Here is a 15,399-nt window from a genome sequence, read left to right as displayed (position 1 = left end):
TTTTATTATTATTTTTTTTTTTTACAGTAAAATAATTTTTAAGTTTCACAGTATTTTTCTGGCGCCCCAGCTGCCGAAAAATTACAGTATTTTTTTGTGTTTTTTTTTTTTTTTCAATAAAATCATTTTCTGTTATTTCACAGTATTTTTCTGGCAGCCCAACTGCTGGAAAATTCAATTTAATTTTTTTTTTTTTCTTACGAGAAAGTAATTTTTTGTATTCACAGTAATTTCTGCCGCCCCAGGTGCCGAAAATTTAGTTTTTATTTTTATTTATTTTTTTTACAGTAAAATAATTTGCTGTTTCACAGTATTATTCTGGCGCCCCAGCTGCCGAAAAATTACATTTTTTTTGTTTTTTTTTAATTTTTTACAATTTTTAAAATTATTTTACAGTGTACATTAAACTTAGTTCATTCTAACACATTTTGTTAAGATTTGAGCATGAGTATTGACTGTTATGAGACTACAAAATGATCTCAGCCCCCCCCCCCCCAACCCCTGCCATGTATATCCATAACATCAATATCAGGAGCCTCTAAATTTGTTGTCAGGGTTTTTGGTCGGTGGTCATGTGATGCGTCTGTGTCGTGGCCATGACGAGAGTTTGACCATCCCTGGAGCAGAAAGGAGTGAGGAGGAGCAAAGGTATTTATTGTGCTCCATTTTAGTTCAAGTGGCGGCTCGGAACTAGTATTACCAATTAGGACAAAAACTCATACTCTATTACTGTTTACTGTGTTTTCCTAGCATTAGCATGTCTGTTAGCATGTCGGCATTAAGCTAGGCTACTGTGAAGTGTAATTCATAGCTTAGTAAAATAATTTTGTAGCCATTACTTAAAAGTAGGGGTGTCAGGCGATTAGTATTTTTTTTTTTAATCGTAATTAATAGCATGACTTCAATAGTTAACTCACAATTAATCGCACATTTTATATCTGTTTTAAATGTACTATAAACGTTTTCATACGATTGTTAACATAAAAGTGAAAAAAAATGTTAAAGTAATATAAATATGGTTGCATCTTTTAGTCATTGATAGTCATTTCATAATTCATAAAATTGAGTTAAAATTAAATAGATGTACTGTACTGTAAAAAACGAGTGTAATATTGATTTGTGTTGAGGTAATTTTTCTGCCACTAGATGGCATAATTGCATTTGTAAGACGGTGACAGCTCAATGCATTTTTCTTTTCATATTAGGAGCGATCTAATCTTTAACATGAAGTAACTGGTGAAATTCTGCATATTTTTTTCAAATCATAAAATACAACTTGACCCCAATCTCCGCAAATATATTCATTATTATTCAATTTAATACAGCAAAATTTTGATGTGGAAGTGCCTGCTGCGTTGCGACTGGAATTCCTCCAGTGCAGGCTTTGCGCGTAAATTAAAATTGTGCCGTTAAAGGAACTCAAAATTAACACTAATTTTGACAAAAGCCAAATTATTACTAATAATGTTATTTAATCTTACATAAAAAAAAAGAAGAAAACTGTCCTTGGGGCGCACCATCATTGATCTCCCAAAGTGTTTCTAAACTGCTTTAATGTTGTTTATGTTTATGTCCGGTTCTTTAGAAATCTGTATCCAATTTCCATTGTTACACAATAACCCCCCCCAAAATGTGCTGACAGGATAGTCTACTACGAGGCAGGTAAGGGAGCGTCAAAAGCCCGCTCCCTCTGGAGACTGGAGCCTTTGAGGATCAGGTGAGTTGAAATTCTTCTAAATACTAAAATATCAGCACGCCTGGACATCAAGAACATCTCGGAATTTGACAGTCACTGTGTGCACAACCCTAACCCTAGTAGGAGGTAGAAAAAGCTACTTGCTACTGGTATAGAATTCATTTACGAAAAGGTCAAAGTTTGTGACGCGTGCTGCGTTCAGCTGGAGCGGAAGCCACATTCGCTGGGGTCAGGCCTTCCGAATACGCCACCTCTCGACCGGCCATTACTTGGCGCTGACTGAGGACCGGGGACTGGTCCTGCAGGACAGGGAGAGGTCCGACACCACGGCCACCTCCTTCTGCTTCAGGCCGTCAAAGGTCGGTACGCGCTCACCGTCCGCATTGGCACCAAACTCATTCAAACCCAAAAACGTGTAAATACGTTTTTTTTTAAAAATACTTTATCCTTCACTGCCAAAAACGTATTTATACATTTTTATTTTTGAAATGCAAAAGCATACAGAAGGCTTTGATGAAGAGGTAGCTTAAAGCAATGGTAGTTATTACAAAAAAACGTCCAACAGGTGGCAGCAGATTTGACTATTCTCTTTTTGACAATATTGATGAAACTTAGCTATATTCTAATGCTAATCGCTGCAAAACGGAAACCGATAGAAATATACTGTTTTTTCCTGATGAAAGAAGAGACTCAAATCGTTTTTTTGGAGGGTTCCGTGTTTTTATAGCATAATACACAATATTTTGTGGGCCTTGCAAAATCTGTCAAAATCCAGTAAAAACAGCCGGGAGAGAAAGGGGTTGCTTCAGTGAAAATGACTGGGAGTGAATGAGTTAATGGGAAAAAAAATGTTGATTAAAAAAAAGCCTTTTGTAATTAAGCGATTAATCGTGATTAATCAAAATTCTAAGATGTGATTAATCTGATTTAAAAAAATAATCGTTTGACAGCTCTAAAAAAAATCTAATAAAAATTTACTTCAATTCCCTTTTAAGAAATAATGTATTTTTCCTCTGACAGAAATAAAATAGTGTTGCAGTGAGAGTCCAAACTTCTTTTTATACTCATATCCCCCTATAGGGCTAATTATTGGACTCCCAACGTAAATGTTTGCAACTCTGCCAGAACCAAAAAGTTTCAGGTATGTTCCCAAGCGGGAAAAGTAAAATGTGGAAGCTACAAAAGTGGCACCTTTGTGTTTGTCATTATGTTCCCAAGATAAAACTAAAAAAAGAAATTTTCTGATATACTTTTTTCCCCATAAGCCTAACCAAATTTGAAGTGAGTTGAAAGCTGATTAGTTTTTCTCCCGAAATATTAGAATTGTTTGAAGAGAAATATCCAATAATATAACAATAAATATATTCCGCCGACTTCATTACAGACTTCTCAGAAGAGTCTGTAATCTTCTCTTTTTTTTTTGGGGTCCTTTTCACAATTGCTGAGCAGAAAACACTTTAAACGTGCCTGATGGTAATTGGCTAACGTGCATCCTTTTACCATTAGTGGGTCAGGACAAATCCCTCCTCCTTATCGAAATAAAAATCCACTAGGCGCGTAAATTAACAAGATTTACTGGATGTTGGGCTTTTTTTTTTTTTTTTTCTTGACTGCCCTTTTCCCACACTCCCTCTTGCCCTTGCTCAGGGGTCCCTGCAGTTCTTCTAAAATAAAGTTCTAGATCTTACAAATCCAATAAAAAAAAAAGAAAAAAGAAGTTTGTTTCAGTGAAGGTGAAACTTTTGCGTTCATCACATGTACAGTAGTTCTTAGTCTGCGTCATTCTGTGTTCAGCATCGGTTCGAATGTGTTCACGAATACGTTCATTAACTCTTTGACTGCCAGACGTTTTCAGAAAAGGGATGCCGTGGGTGCCTGCCGATTTAAGCATTTTTGACTGATCTTTCAAGGTCCACAGAAAATTATGTGTTTGGACTATGGAAACACACATACTACCAAATGAAAGATTGGATTCTCATCTTTCATCAGAAAAAAAAGTTTGTTTCTACCTTATTCCGTTTTTCAGTAATCAACAATAGAAAATGGTTAGTTTCACCTCTGTTTTGAAAAAAACGTCTTTTAACGTCTTTGGCACTCCTCCATAGGATTTTACTAAACGTTATTTAACGTTTTTGGCAGTCAAAGAGTTATATTCTCTGTTTCTTTACTAAAACAGGAAAAAGGCGATTCGGGCCAAAAGCGAGACATTGAAGGCATGGGCGTGCCAGAGATCAAATATGGCGATTCTGTCTGCTTCGTCATGCACGTGACAACTGGACTGTGGCTGTCCTATCAAGCGCCTGACGCCAAATCATCTCGTCTTGGACCCGTGAAAAGAAGGGTAAGCTCGCAAGTTGCATACAGTGGAACCGCTTCATTGTTATCAGATTATTTCATTATTATAAGGGGTGTCAAAATGAGTGCGTTAATTGAAAGTTCCTTTAATCCCACAATTTTTCTTTAAATTCTAGTCGCAACAAATTCTGCAGTAATAAATTGAATAATAATAATAATAATAATAATATATCTGTGGAAACCATTAAGTTGTATTTTACAATTTTAAAAATGCGCAGAATTTCACAAGTTACTTCATGTTAAAGATTAGATAGCTCTTAATATGAAAAAAAAAAAATGCACTGAGCTGTCACTGTCTTACAAATGCAATTATGCCATCTAGTGGCAGAAAAATGACAGTCACTCCTTTTTTACAGTACAGTACATCTTCCATCCATCCACTCAATTTTATGAATTATTTATTTATAATATATTTCTAATAGTTAAAAAAAAATCCCTTTTTTTTTATACAATTTCACAAAATATTTTTTTTATAATTAATTTAATTGTGAGTTAATTTATTTAAGTACTTGTGATTAATTACGATTTAAAAAAAAAAATCGCCTGACACCCCTAATTATTATTATTAATTATACCTTCATTATTCTGGGACTTTTTTTTCTCCCCCACGTTAGAACTTGACGAACCCGTGTTCACAGTGTCACATAACTACATCTGTCTTTCCGATCAGATTCTGAATGTTCTTAAGTTAACGCTGACACGCGCATTGAAACATCACACCCTGTCAACCTAATGAGTTACTGTATATCACAAATTACAGTTTCCACGACGAAGCCCACCGGACGCTAACAAGACTCGCGCTCACCCTTTAAAACGTTCTTAAAGGCCCCACAGTGTTTTGACAGTTTGGTAGCGTGACACGAGGAATGCTGGTCATCACCGGGCACCCACTTAGGAACATCAAATGTCTCCCTGTGCAGTTGCCTGGTGGTCCCAGTACCCTTGGCACCTGACATGGTGAGGCATGGGGGGTGGCTGGGGGGGGGGGGGGGGGGTGAGGTCAAGGGTCAATTTACACCGCCATAGCCCTTCTTCTTGATTCTAGTGTTTGATTACAGCGAGTCAAGTTTGAGCCCCACCCATAAACATGGGCATCTAGAAAATGCATACCTCCACCAAGGCCTCACAACTGCAAATGTTGTAGAGTGCTAATTATATGCACGTATGCTTACTATGGTATGCAAAAGCGTGGTGGATTAGACTTGGCGATTTGTGAAAACATACGTCTAACAAGTGCTAGTGATTACGCATTAAAGACCGGGTTTCGTCATGAGAGTGGGAGTACTTAGCTGACCTGCCAGCAGTCCAGACCCGTTTCCCATCGAAAATGTGTGGCACATTATTATGAAGTGCAAAATATGACAGCACCTTCCCTGTGTCAGTAGTCAATATTAGGTTATGAAGAAAATATTAATCACAATTATTTTGGTAATAATTGAAATCATGATTAGGACAATTATATGTTTTTTTGATACAAAACAAGGAAATGTTTAAAACACGTGAAAAATATTAAGACAAATACATTCATTAGAAACGCTATCATTATGAAAGGCACTTTTGGACCAAACAAGGTTTATTAAATAAGTCATATTAAAATAAAAAAGGTGCAAATATATAAATTTTAAAAACTCAAAATTTGTATTAATAATCTTTTACTTTGTTTATGATTGTGCCAAGTTTATGATTGTGGAGTGTAATAATTAAAATTGTAATAAAATTTCAATTAACTCATTTGCTCCCCAAACCGTATAAATACATTCTATTTTAAACACTACCATGCTCCCAAAGACATATTTATATGTTTTTTTAAATTATTATTTTAAATGCAAGAGCACACAGAAGGCTTTGATGCAGCCTTAGAACTAAAGATAATGCTTGAAGTAATGGCAGTTATTACAAAAACGGCCAGCAGGTGGCAGCAGAGTATAAGAGATCAACCAGGGCCATGTTGTAAAAGGCTCTTTCCCCAACAGATTTGTGAATAATGATGAAACTTAGCTATATTATAACGCTACTTGCTGAAAAATGGAAACAGATACAAATATATATTTTTTCCTGATGAAAGAAGAGACTCTAAATCTTTCTTTTGGTGGGTTCCATGTTTTTATAGCAATAGAACACAATATTCTGTGGGCCTTGCAAAATCAATCGAAATCCAGTAAAACAGACGGGAGCGAAGGGGGTTGCTTCAGTGAAAACGCCTGGGAGTGAATGAGTCCATTTGTTTCCAAACATACCGTAGGCCTGCCTGCACTCCGAGGGCCACATGGACGACGGGCTCACTCTCCAGCGCTGTCAGCACGAGGAGTCCCAAGCTGCTCGCAACATCCGCAACACCACGTTCCTCTTCAACAACTTCATCAAGTAAAGAGTCCGACCACACGGTGCCGAAACTCATGATGAAAGACACAAAGGCTGTACCCTGTTTTCTTCTGTGTCTTTTCAAAAGGGCTTTGGACAGGACCGGCGCGGGCGAGTCCACGGAGGTGTCCGGCTACGTAGCGGAGGTGCTACAGACGCTGAATGACCTGATCGAGTACTTCAAGCAGCCCGACTCGGAGCTGGAACACGAGGAGAAGCAATGTCTCCTTCGGTCGCTCATCAAACGGCAAGACCTCTTCAAAGAGGAGGTGAGACACGATTTGGGAATTTTGGGGTTTAGAGTCACTAGGCGTGTCAAAATTAGTGCGTTAACTTTGAGTTCATTTGAAGTTCCTTTAATGCCACACAAAAAAAATTTTTAACGTGTGATTAATGCCCGCCCCTTGGAAAGCCTGTACTGGGGGAATTCCAATTGCAACGCGTCCGACACGTCCACGTCAAAATTTAGCAGTAAGAAATGTAATAATAACGCATAGATTTGTGGAGACTGTGGGTCAAGTTGTGTTTTACAATTTAAAGAAATGTGCAGAATTTCGCAAGTTATTTCAAGTTAAAGATTAGATAGCTCGCCTCTTAATATGAGAAGAAAAATGCACTGAGCTGTCACCGTTTTACAAATACAATTATGCCATCTAGTGGCAGAAAAATGACCTCAACACAAATCAATATCCCACTAAAAATAAACATCTACTGTTTATTTTTTACAGTACAGTACATCTTGTAAAATTTAACTCAGTTTTATGAATTATGAAATTAGTGTATCAATGACTAAAATATATAAAATACATATTTCTATTAGTTAACTCTTTGACTGCCAGACGTTTTCAGAAAAGGGATGCCGTGGGTGCCAGCCGATTTAAGCATTTTGACTGATCTTTTGACTGATCTTTCAAGGTCCACAGAAAATTATGCGTTTGGACTATGGAAACACACATACTACCAAATGAAAGATTGGACTCTCACCTTTCATCAGAAAAAAAAGTTTGTTTCTACCTTATTCCGTTTTTGAGTAATCAACAATAGAAAATGGTTAGTTTCACCTCTGTTTCGAAACAAACGTCTTTTAACGTCTTTGGCACTCCTCCATAGGATTTTACTAAACGTTATTTAACGTTTTTGGCAGTCAAAGAGTCAAGCATTTTTTCCACTTTTATGTTAAGAGTTATGAAAACTTATGGGGAAAACTTGTATTGTACTTTTAGAACCGATATAAAATTTGCGATTAATTGCGAGTTAACTATTGAAGTCATGTGATTAATTGCGGTAAAAAAAATGGAATCGCCCGACACCCCTATTATATAGTGGATCAAACAAGGGAGAACATTTTAACAGTGATTGTATAGATAGGGCGTTCTGCACCATTGTGGGATGGAACGCTGCCGACTCCCAGCCAATCGAAGCGGCTCCCCCTCATTCCCATCAAAATCAGGGCGATGGAAGAGCATTGATTATATTTTATCTAGATTACATACTATACTATAGAGTATTTATATTCTTTATATAACCATACAATTCTATAAAAATTGTGAACATTTTCAAATAAACATATTCCATTTAAAAAAAATTTTTTTTAAACAGATATAAAATTTGCAATTAATCGTGAGTTAACTATTTAAGTCATGCGATTAGACAACAAATGAACCAAAAAAAGGTTCTCGCGGACTCGATTATGGATGAATCCTGCTTTCGTTCCCAGGGCATGCTGGCCCTCCTGTCAAAATGCATCGACCGGATGAACCTGTACAACAGCGCCGCCCACTTTGGGGAGATGGCCGGGGAGGAGGCGGGGGCCGCGTGGAAGGACATCCTCAACCTCCTCTACGAGCTTCTAGGTAAGTGCACCCGAGTGATGGATCTCTCGGCATCATCGGCCGTCCACCGGCGAGGCATGCATAATTCATCTTCCTCCTTCCCTTTTTAACTTTTCACGCGCTGGCTTTTCTTTTTTTTTTTTTTTTTTTTATGTTTTCCACTCTCCCCTTGCTTCACCTCTCCGTCCTCCCTCCCTGGACGGAATGTCTGCATTTAGGTCAGCGTCCCGAGTATCCTCGCCCTCGTTTAGGAGACGGTCGGTTGCATTTTGGAGCTAATTACGAGGCGCTGCCAAAATGGCAGCCGTCACAGGTGCTGACGTTAGCCTCCTCTCTTGGGGGTCTGCTATGAGTCATGAATGCTAACCGTGTAACCCTGAGAAGTTCTTCTTTGGACAACTCTGTCTTAGCTCATTTGTTTCGCTGTCATCAACAGCTTTTCACCCTCAGCTCTCCTTGACTGCCCTTGCGTTCATCACTAACGGCCTCATGGTCTCGCACCTGCGCGCAATTATATAAATAGGGAGCAGCCGACTGGCATATCCTGAGAATTAGTGTGTGGTGGGACAATATAGTTTTATTTGGAAGATATTCTCAGTTTCTCTATTTCTGGATCTAAAAAAAAAAAAAAAAAGGTTTTCAATTAGTTTTCAAGTAGTCAATTATAACCGACTTTTGTCCAAATTACACAATTTTAATATCGCTAAAGAGACAATATGTTTGTTTGCATATCATTTCTTCAGGCCTTAAATTTGGTCAAGATAAATCTACATTTCTAAATGAAAATGGGTATTCCACAGGGCTCAATTCTCAGACATTTGCTGTTTAGTCTCCATGTTAACCGTAAACATTTTTTGGCACTAATATCTGAACATGGCATTCTGATTAATATTCCTTTTTTGGAATATGAGTTATGAAGCTAAATCCAGCCGTTTTTACCCATCTCAGGGGGCGGCCATTTTGCCACTTGCTGTCGACTGAAGATGACATCACAGTTGCTCAGGGAACAACCAATCAGAGCTCACCTATTTTTTAAAGCTGAGCTGTGATTGGTTGTTACTGTGATGTCATCTTCACTCGACAGCAAGTGGCAAAATGGCCGCTGATATTGGGGTGTGTTTGGGGGGGGGGGGGGGATGCTGGATTTTGCTTCATAACTCGTATTCCAAAATGTAATAATAATCAGAATCACATATAACATATTATTACCAATAAATGTTTAAGTCTGACTTCCACTTTAGTATTGAATTTTATAAATAAATATAAAATAAAAACGTTTTTTGGGTTGACTTCTCCTTTAAAGGAATCCATCTTGGATTTTAGGATGGTCACACACTAAAACTGCACTCACCTGTAAATTTTGTATAGTATTACAAAACATTTTTTTTTAAATGTATTTTGTACTATAACATTGATGCTGACTGAAGTTTTTTTTTTTTTTATGTCACATACTGTAAATTTTAATTGCACTGCAATGTTGCAGAATAGCCCAACTGGGAATGGAGTTGAAAATTAGCATTAGCTATTAACTCCATATGTATCACATATGATACAGTCATGTAACTGACTGCATTGTCTCTGTCAAATAAAAATTTATTATTATTATTATTAACGCTAAAGAAACGAGTCACTTTGTCCCGCTGGCAACAAAAGTGAGTACACCCCTAAGTGAAAAAGTTCAAATAGGTCCCCCCAACGCTGCCTAAACCATCTTGGGTATCACTTTTATGAGAAACTATATATTACAGTATACTGTTTAAGATTCGAGGAACAAATGGATTCTTCGGTCAGTTGTTGTCGGCACGGCTGACCTTGCGGAATGCTAATGTGGTCTTCGGGTGCCTTTTCAGCGTATTCTCAAGTCGTCACCAGTCTGTCAGCTCGGAGTCCACTCGTTTTGGATTGTGTCTGTATTTCCATCGCTCATTATGCGCACCCATGCCCTTGCACTGCCACGCGGCAATTAAACATTCCAAATGCCTCTCAAAGGGCTGTTAACGAGTCGAGCAGAAATGATCACGCCGATGACTTTGAATTGTAGTGTGGAGAAATTCGCTTTGTGAGAGACCAATGAGCATTCTTAATGTATTCTCTATTTTTTTTCTTTTTGGCTAGAAAGTGGTCGATGAAAGGTGCTATCATTTTGCTGACTGATTTTTTTTTAATTTTTTTTTTGCCCAGCTGCGCTAATTCGTGGAAACAGAAACAACTGCACCCAGTTTTCTCGGAACTTGGACTGGTTGGTCAGCAAACTGGAAAGACTCGAGTCATCATCTGGTATAAAAAAAAAAAAAATTGTGTGGGGGGGGGGGGGGCACTTTTAAGATTATGTATGACAATTGAATGAAAATTGTGGGCTATTTTTAGGCATTCTGGAAGTTCTACACTGTGTCTTGATTGAAAGTCCAGAGGCTTTGAACATCATCCAGAGAGGACACATCAAATCCATCATCTCTTTGCTCTACAAACACGGACGCAATCACAAGGTGTGAAATGATTTGCCCCCTCAAGTTTATTGGGAATGCAAGCTCACCCCCCCCCCCCCCCCACGAAATGCGACAGTAAATCCCACCACTGAGCCTTTAATTCCCTTCACTTTCACAAAACCAAACCCAGTACAAAAGACAATTTAGCTCGAGAAACAATTTATGTGTTACTTTATCGAACAAGTCAAATCCGATAGTTCAAGGACGGTTGGATAAGGATTAACGGCACCCCTGTTGTTTTTATCTGAACTCTTTTTGTCTCATTTAAAGTGCAGCTGTGCAACCTCCACCTTGAGGACAAGAATCTTCACACAATGTGGGGAAAAAAACTTGTCAGAATTTCACAAGTTACTTCATGTTAAAGACTAGATAGCTTTTAATATCAATGTCTTACAAATGCAATGATGCCATCTAGTGGCAGAAAATGACCTCAACACAAATCAATGTCACACTTTGTTGTACAGTACATCTTTTTAATTTTAATTCGATTTTATGAATTATTATGAAATTACTGTATCAATGACTAAAACAAATGCAGCCATCTTTTCATTAGTTGAACCTTTTTTTTTTGAGTATGAAAATTTAGAAAAAAAATATTTGATTGTACATTTAGAACAGATCTAAAATTAGATTTAACCATTAAAGTCGTGCAATTAATTAGGATTAAAAAAATTATAATATAAATATTTTAGCTCTGACGTCAAATACAGTTTGGATTATTTATACTGCATGTCGACTTGATTGTCTTTGTCAGATTCTGGACGTCTTGTGCTCCCTTTGCGTCTGCAACGGTGTGGCCGTGAGAGCCAATCAAAATCTGATATGCGACAACCTGCTTCCCAAAAGGGACCTCCTTCTTCAGACCCGACTAGTCAATGATGTTCAGAGGTATGTCATGAAAATCTGTTGTATTTGTCACTTAAATCAGGTACTTGAACCATTTAGAGATTCTTAACTCATTCACTGCCGTTGACGGTTAGAGACGTCAGGGTTCTATTTTAACTGGGCTACCAGCGAATGAGTTAAATCTTACATTCATTTGAGTGAAATTATAAACACAATCAATATATCTGAATCTGCTTTCACTTCTAGCATGAGGCCTAACATCTTTTTGGGCGTGGCCGAAGGCTCGGCCCAATACAAAAAGTGGTATTTCGAGCTGGTGATCGATCAGGTGGACCACTTTGTAACGGGCGAATCCACTCACCTGCGGGTGGGCTGGGCAAACACAAAAGGCTACGCGCCGTATCCTGGCGGAGGCGAGGGATGGGGGGGCAACGGCGTCGGCGACGATCTCTACTCTTACAGCTTTGACGGTCTTCACCTCTGGTCAGGTGGGACACTTCACTGCCGCTGCCTGATCCTACACAAGGCAAATGCGTGTATTTGTTGTGTAAACATGGAAATGAAAGTTTATTTTTTATTTTTTATTTTTTTAGATAATTCAGATTTGCATGAGACGAAGGCTGGTTATCAAAATAGTTGAGATTTGGTCAGGATAAAAAAAAAAAAAAATAATAATTAAAAAAATATTTCATAATGTATGCAATTTTTAAGACAATTTAAAAATATTTCATAATGTATGCAATTTTAAGACAATATTTTAAAATATTTCATAATTTATGCAATTGTTAAGATTTCATAATTTATGCAATTTTTAAGACAGTTAAAAAAAATCATAATTTATAAAAAAATAAGACAATTTTTTAAAAATTCATAATTTATAAAATTTTTAAGACAATTTTTTTTTAAAAATTCACAATTAATGCAGTTTTTAAAAACAATTAAAACATATTTAATAATTTGTGCAATTTTTAAGATTTGTTTTATTCATAATTTATGTAATTTTTAAGACAATAAAAAAACATTTATGAAATTTTTAAGACAATTAAAAATAATAATAATCATAATTTATGCAATTTTTAAGAATAAAAAAATATTTATGCAATTTTTAAGACAATTAAAAATATTTCATAATTCATACAATTTTTAAGATAACTTTAAAAAATAAAATAATTTATGCTATTTTTTAAAACAATTAAAAAAAATATGTAATAATTTATGCAAGGCTCTGATAATATGGTGATTTGGGGCTCAAATGAAGAGAATAAAAAAAAGGACAGCAACAGGTGCTAATGCACTTCCAGATATGTATCGAATAGAGATGGGCGAGCACCGATACTTCGTAGAGGTGCTTGATTGCTGAATCTAAAATCTGATTGGGCAAAAAAATAAAATAAAATAAATAATCCCCACCCTCCATCATCCTTACCAACATTCACAATGACTGTTCAGGTCGCATCCCGCGGGCGGTGGCCTCCATCAACCAGCACCTGCTGACCTCAGACGACGTGGTTAGCTGCTGTCTGGACTTGGGCTCCCCCAGCATGTCCTTCAGGATCAACGGGCAGCCCGTGCAGGGCATGTTTGAAGACTTCAACACGGATGGATTCTTCTTCCCCGTCATCAGCTTCTCTGCTGGCGTCAAGTATGTTTCACTGGAAAGTAACGGCAAAGTGGGCGAAGTCTGCCTATAATGCCTTGCTAACTTTCCGAGCCTTATTACGTAATAACGGATGTGTGTTAAGTGCTGTTTGGGAGTTGAACTGGACAAAAATTACTTCATCAGGGTGCGCTTCCTGTTGGGTGGCCGCCACGGAGATTTCAAGTTCTTGCCCCCTGCTGGTTACTCTCCATGCTATGAGGCACTGCTGCCAAAGGAGAAGATGTATGTGGAGCCTGTGAAGGAGTATAAGAGGGATCACGAAGGGGTCCGAGACCTATTGGGGACCACTCATTTTCTCTCCCAGGCTTCCTTCATCCCCACTCCGGTTGACACCAGCCAGGTGAGGGGAAGTCGACCCCAACATTTTCTTGACAATAATAAATAACCTGCTTGATTTGTGAAAATAATTGCCTCGCCATCTTTTTTTTTTTATTATAGAGGTTTCAGGTGATTACAATTTTTAATCATGTGACTTCGAAAGTTAACTTGCAATTAATCGCAAATTTTATATGTGTTCTAAATGCACAATAAAATGTAATAAAAATGTTTTTCGAAGATTCATACTCTTGTTAACATAAAAAATGGAAAAATGTTAAACTAAATATGGCTGCGTCTTTTAGTCACTGATACAGTAATTTTCATAATAATTCATAAAATTGAGTTCAAATTAGTAAGATGGAGTGTACTGTAAAAAATAGTGTGATATTGATTTGTGTTGAGGTCATTTTCTGCCACTAGATGGCATAATTGCATTTCTAAGACATTGGTGACAGCGCAGTGCATTTTTCTTTTCCCATTTAATCTTTAACGTGAAGTAACTTGTGAAATTCTGCACATTTTTAAAATTGTAAAATACAACTAGACCCCAGTCTCCACAAATATATGCATTATTATTACATTTATTACTGCAAAATTTTGACGTGGACGTGTCTGCTGCGTTGTGAGTGGAATTTCCAAGTAAGGGGCGGTCATTAATCACGCGTAAAAAAAAAAATTGTGGCATTTTTGTGGAACTTTAAATTAACTCAAAATTAACACACTCATTTTGACACCTCATTTTTTTTTATATATATATTTTTAATTTAAAAGCCCAATTGAAATTATAGGGAATACAAAACAACATTTTTTTTTTTTTTTTTAATCATCTTGCTCAACTATCTGTTCCCTTTCTGCCTGTGTAGCTCGTTCTTCCTCCTCACATGGACAACATTCGGGACAAGCTGGCAGAAAATATTCACGAACTTTGGGGGATGAATAAGATCGAGCTGGGATGGACGTTTGGCAAGGTACGCCTGTTGTCATATTCGACACACCAGTTACATCACAACTGATGTACTTTACATTCAATGTTTGCATTTGCAACATTTTATGGCCACTACTGGATATTCAGCTTCTGTTTTCAGGTGCGAGATGACAACAAGAGGCAGCACCCGTGCCTGGTTGATTTTGCCAAGCTGCCTGATACCGAAAGGAACTACAACCTGCAGATGTCCAGTGAAACACTCAAGTAAGGGCCCTTATTAACTCATTCACTGCCATTGATGGCTATAGACGTCAAAAATTCAACAATTTAACATTTGTTTTCCACTTTTGTTAACAAGAGTATGAAAACCTAGAAAAACATTTTTTATTGTACATTTAGAACAGATATAACATTTGTGATTAATCGTGAGTTAACTATTGAAGTCAAGCGATTAATTAATTCATTTGCTGCCATTGACGGCTAAAAACGTCAAAAATACATTTCAACTATTTCTATTAGTTTAACATTTTTCTTCTTCTTTTGTTTTACAAGAGTATGAAAAGCTAGAATTTCTTTTATTGTACGTTTAGAACAGATATACAATTTGTAATTAATTGTAAGTTAACTAGTAAAGTCATGCGATTAATTACGATTATTTTAATCACCTGATGGCCCAAAATTTTTAATAATCTTTTCTTATTTTTTTTTTTTTTTAATTTTTTATTGTATTATTTATTTTTAACTCATTCACTGCCATTGACGGCTATAAACGTTGAATATTCAAAACTAATTTCTATTTAACATTTTTTCCACTTTTGTTAAGAAGAGTATGAAAACCTAGAATTTTTTTTCATTGTACATTTAGAACAGATATCAAATTTTCCATTAATTGTGAGTTAACTAGTGAAGTCATACAATTA

At 36.8% G+C, this 15,399-nt stretch overlaps 2 protein-coding genes across 3 annotated transcripts in view; one reads left to right on the top strand and one right to left on the bottom strand.

Annotated features, from left to right (window-relative positions):
* fmn1 (formin 1) overlaps positions 1 to 12,091 on the bottom strand; it is a 56,357-nt gene extending 44,266 nt beyond the window's left edge. The window contains exon 1 of the mRNA XM_077552172.1: positions 11,938 to 12,091. The gene's annotated coding sequence lies outside the window, so the exon portion shown is untranslated. The remainder of the gene's footprint in view (positions 1 to 11,937) is intronic.
* ryr3 (ryanodine receptor 3) overlaps positions 1 to 15,399 on the top strand; it is an 87,298-nt gene that overhangs the window by 19,712 nt on the left and 52,187 nt on the right. For both annotated transcript variants that reach the window (XM_077552171.1, XM_077552170.1), the window contains exons 8-22: positions 555 to 648; positions 1,643 to 1,717; positions 1,899 to 2,055; positions 3,873 to 4,037; positions 6,294 to 6,415; positions 6,501 to 6,681; positions 8,130 to 8,265; positions 10,426 to 10,521; positions 10,612 to 10,730; positions 11,485 to 11,618; positions 11,823 to 12,064; positions 13,026 to 13,218; positions 13,360 to 13,576; positions 14,418 to 14,522; positions 14,640 to 14,743. In XM_077552171.1, coding sequence (XP_077408297.1) covers positions 555 to 648; positions 1,643 to 1,717; positions 1,899 to 2,055; positions 3,873 to 4,037; positions 6,294 to 6,415; positions 6,501 to 6,681; positions 8,130 to 8,265; positions 10,426 to 10,521; positions 10,612 to 10,730; positions 11,485 to 11,618; positions 11,823 to 12,064; positions 13,026 to 13,218; positions 13,360 to 13,576; positions 14,418 to 14,522; positions 14,640 to 14,743 — 2,140 coding nt within the window. The remainder of the gene's footprint in view (positions 1 to 554; positions 649 to 1,642; positions 1,718 to 1,898; positions 2,056 to 3,872; positions 4,038 to 6,293; positions 6,416 to 6,500; positions 6,682 to 8,129; positions 8,266 to 10,425; positions 10,522 to 10,611; positions 10,731 to 11,484; positions 11,619 to 11,822; positions 12,065 to 13,025; positions 13,219 to 13,359; positions 13,577 to 14,417; positions 14,523 to 14,639; positions 14,744 to 15,399) is intronic.

Source organism: Vanacampus margaritifer, chromosome 19, assembly GCF_051991255.1.
Source record: "Vanacampus margaritifer isolate UIUO_Vmar chromosome 19, RoL_Vmar_1.0, whole genome shotgun sequence".
NCBI lineage: Eukaryota > Metazoa > Chordata > Actinopteri > Syngnathiformes > Syngnathidae > Vanacampus > Vanacampus margaritifer.
The sequence above is the reverse complement of the archived record's forward strand: the minus strand, read 5'-3'. Positions and strand labels throughout refer to the sequence as shown.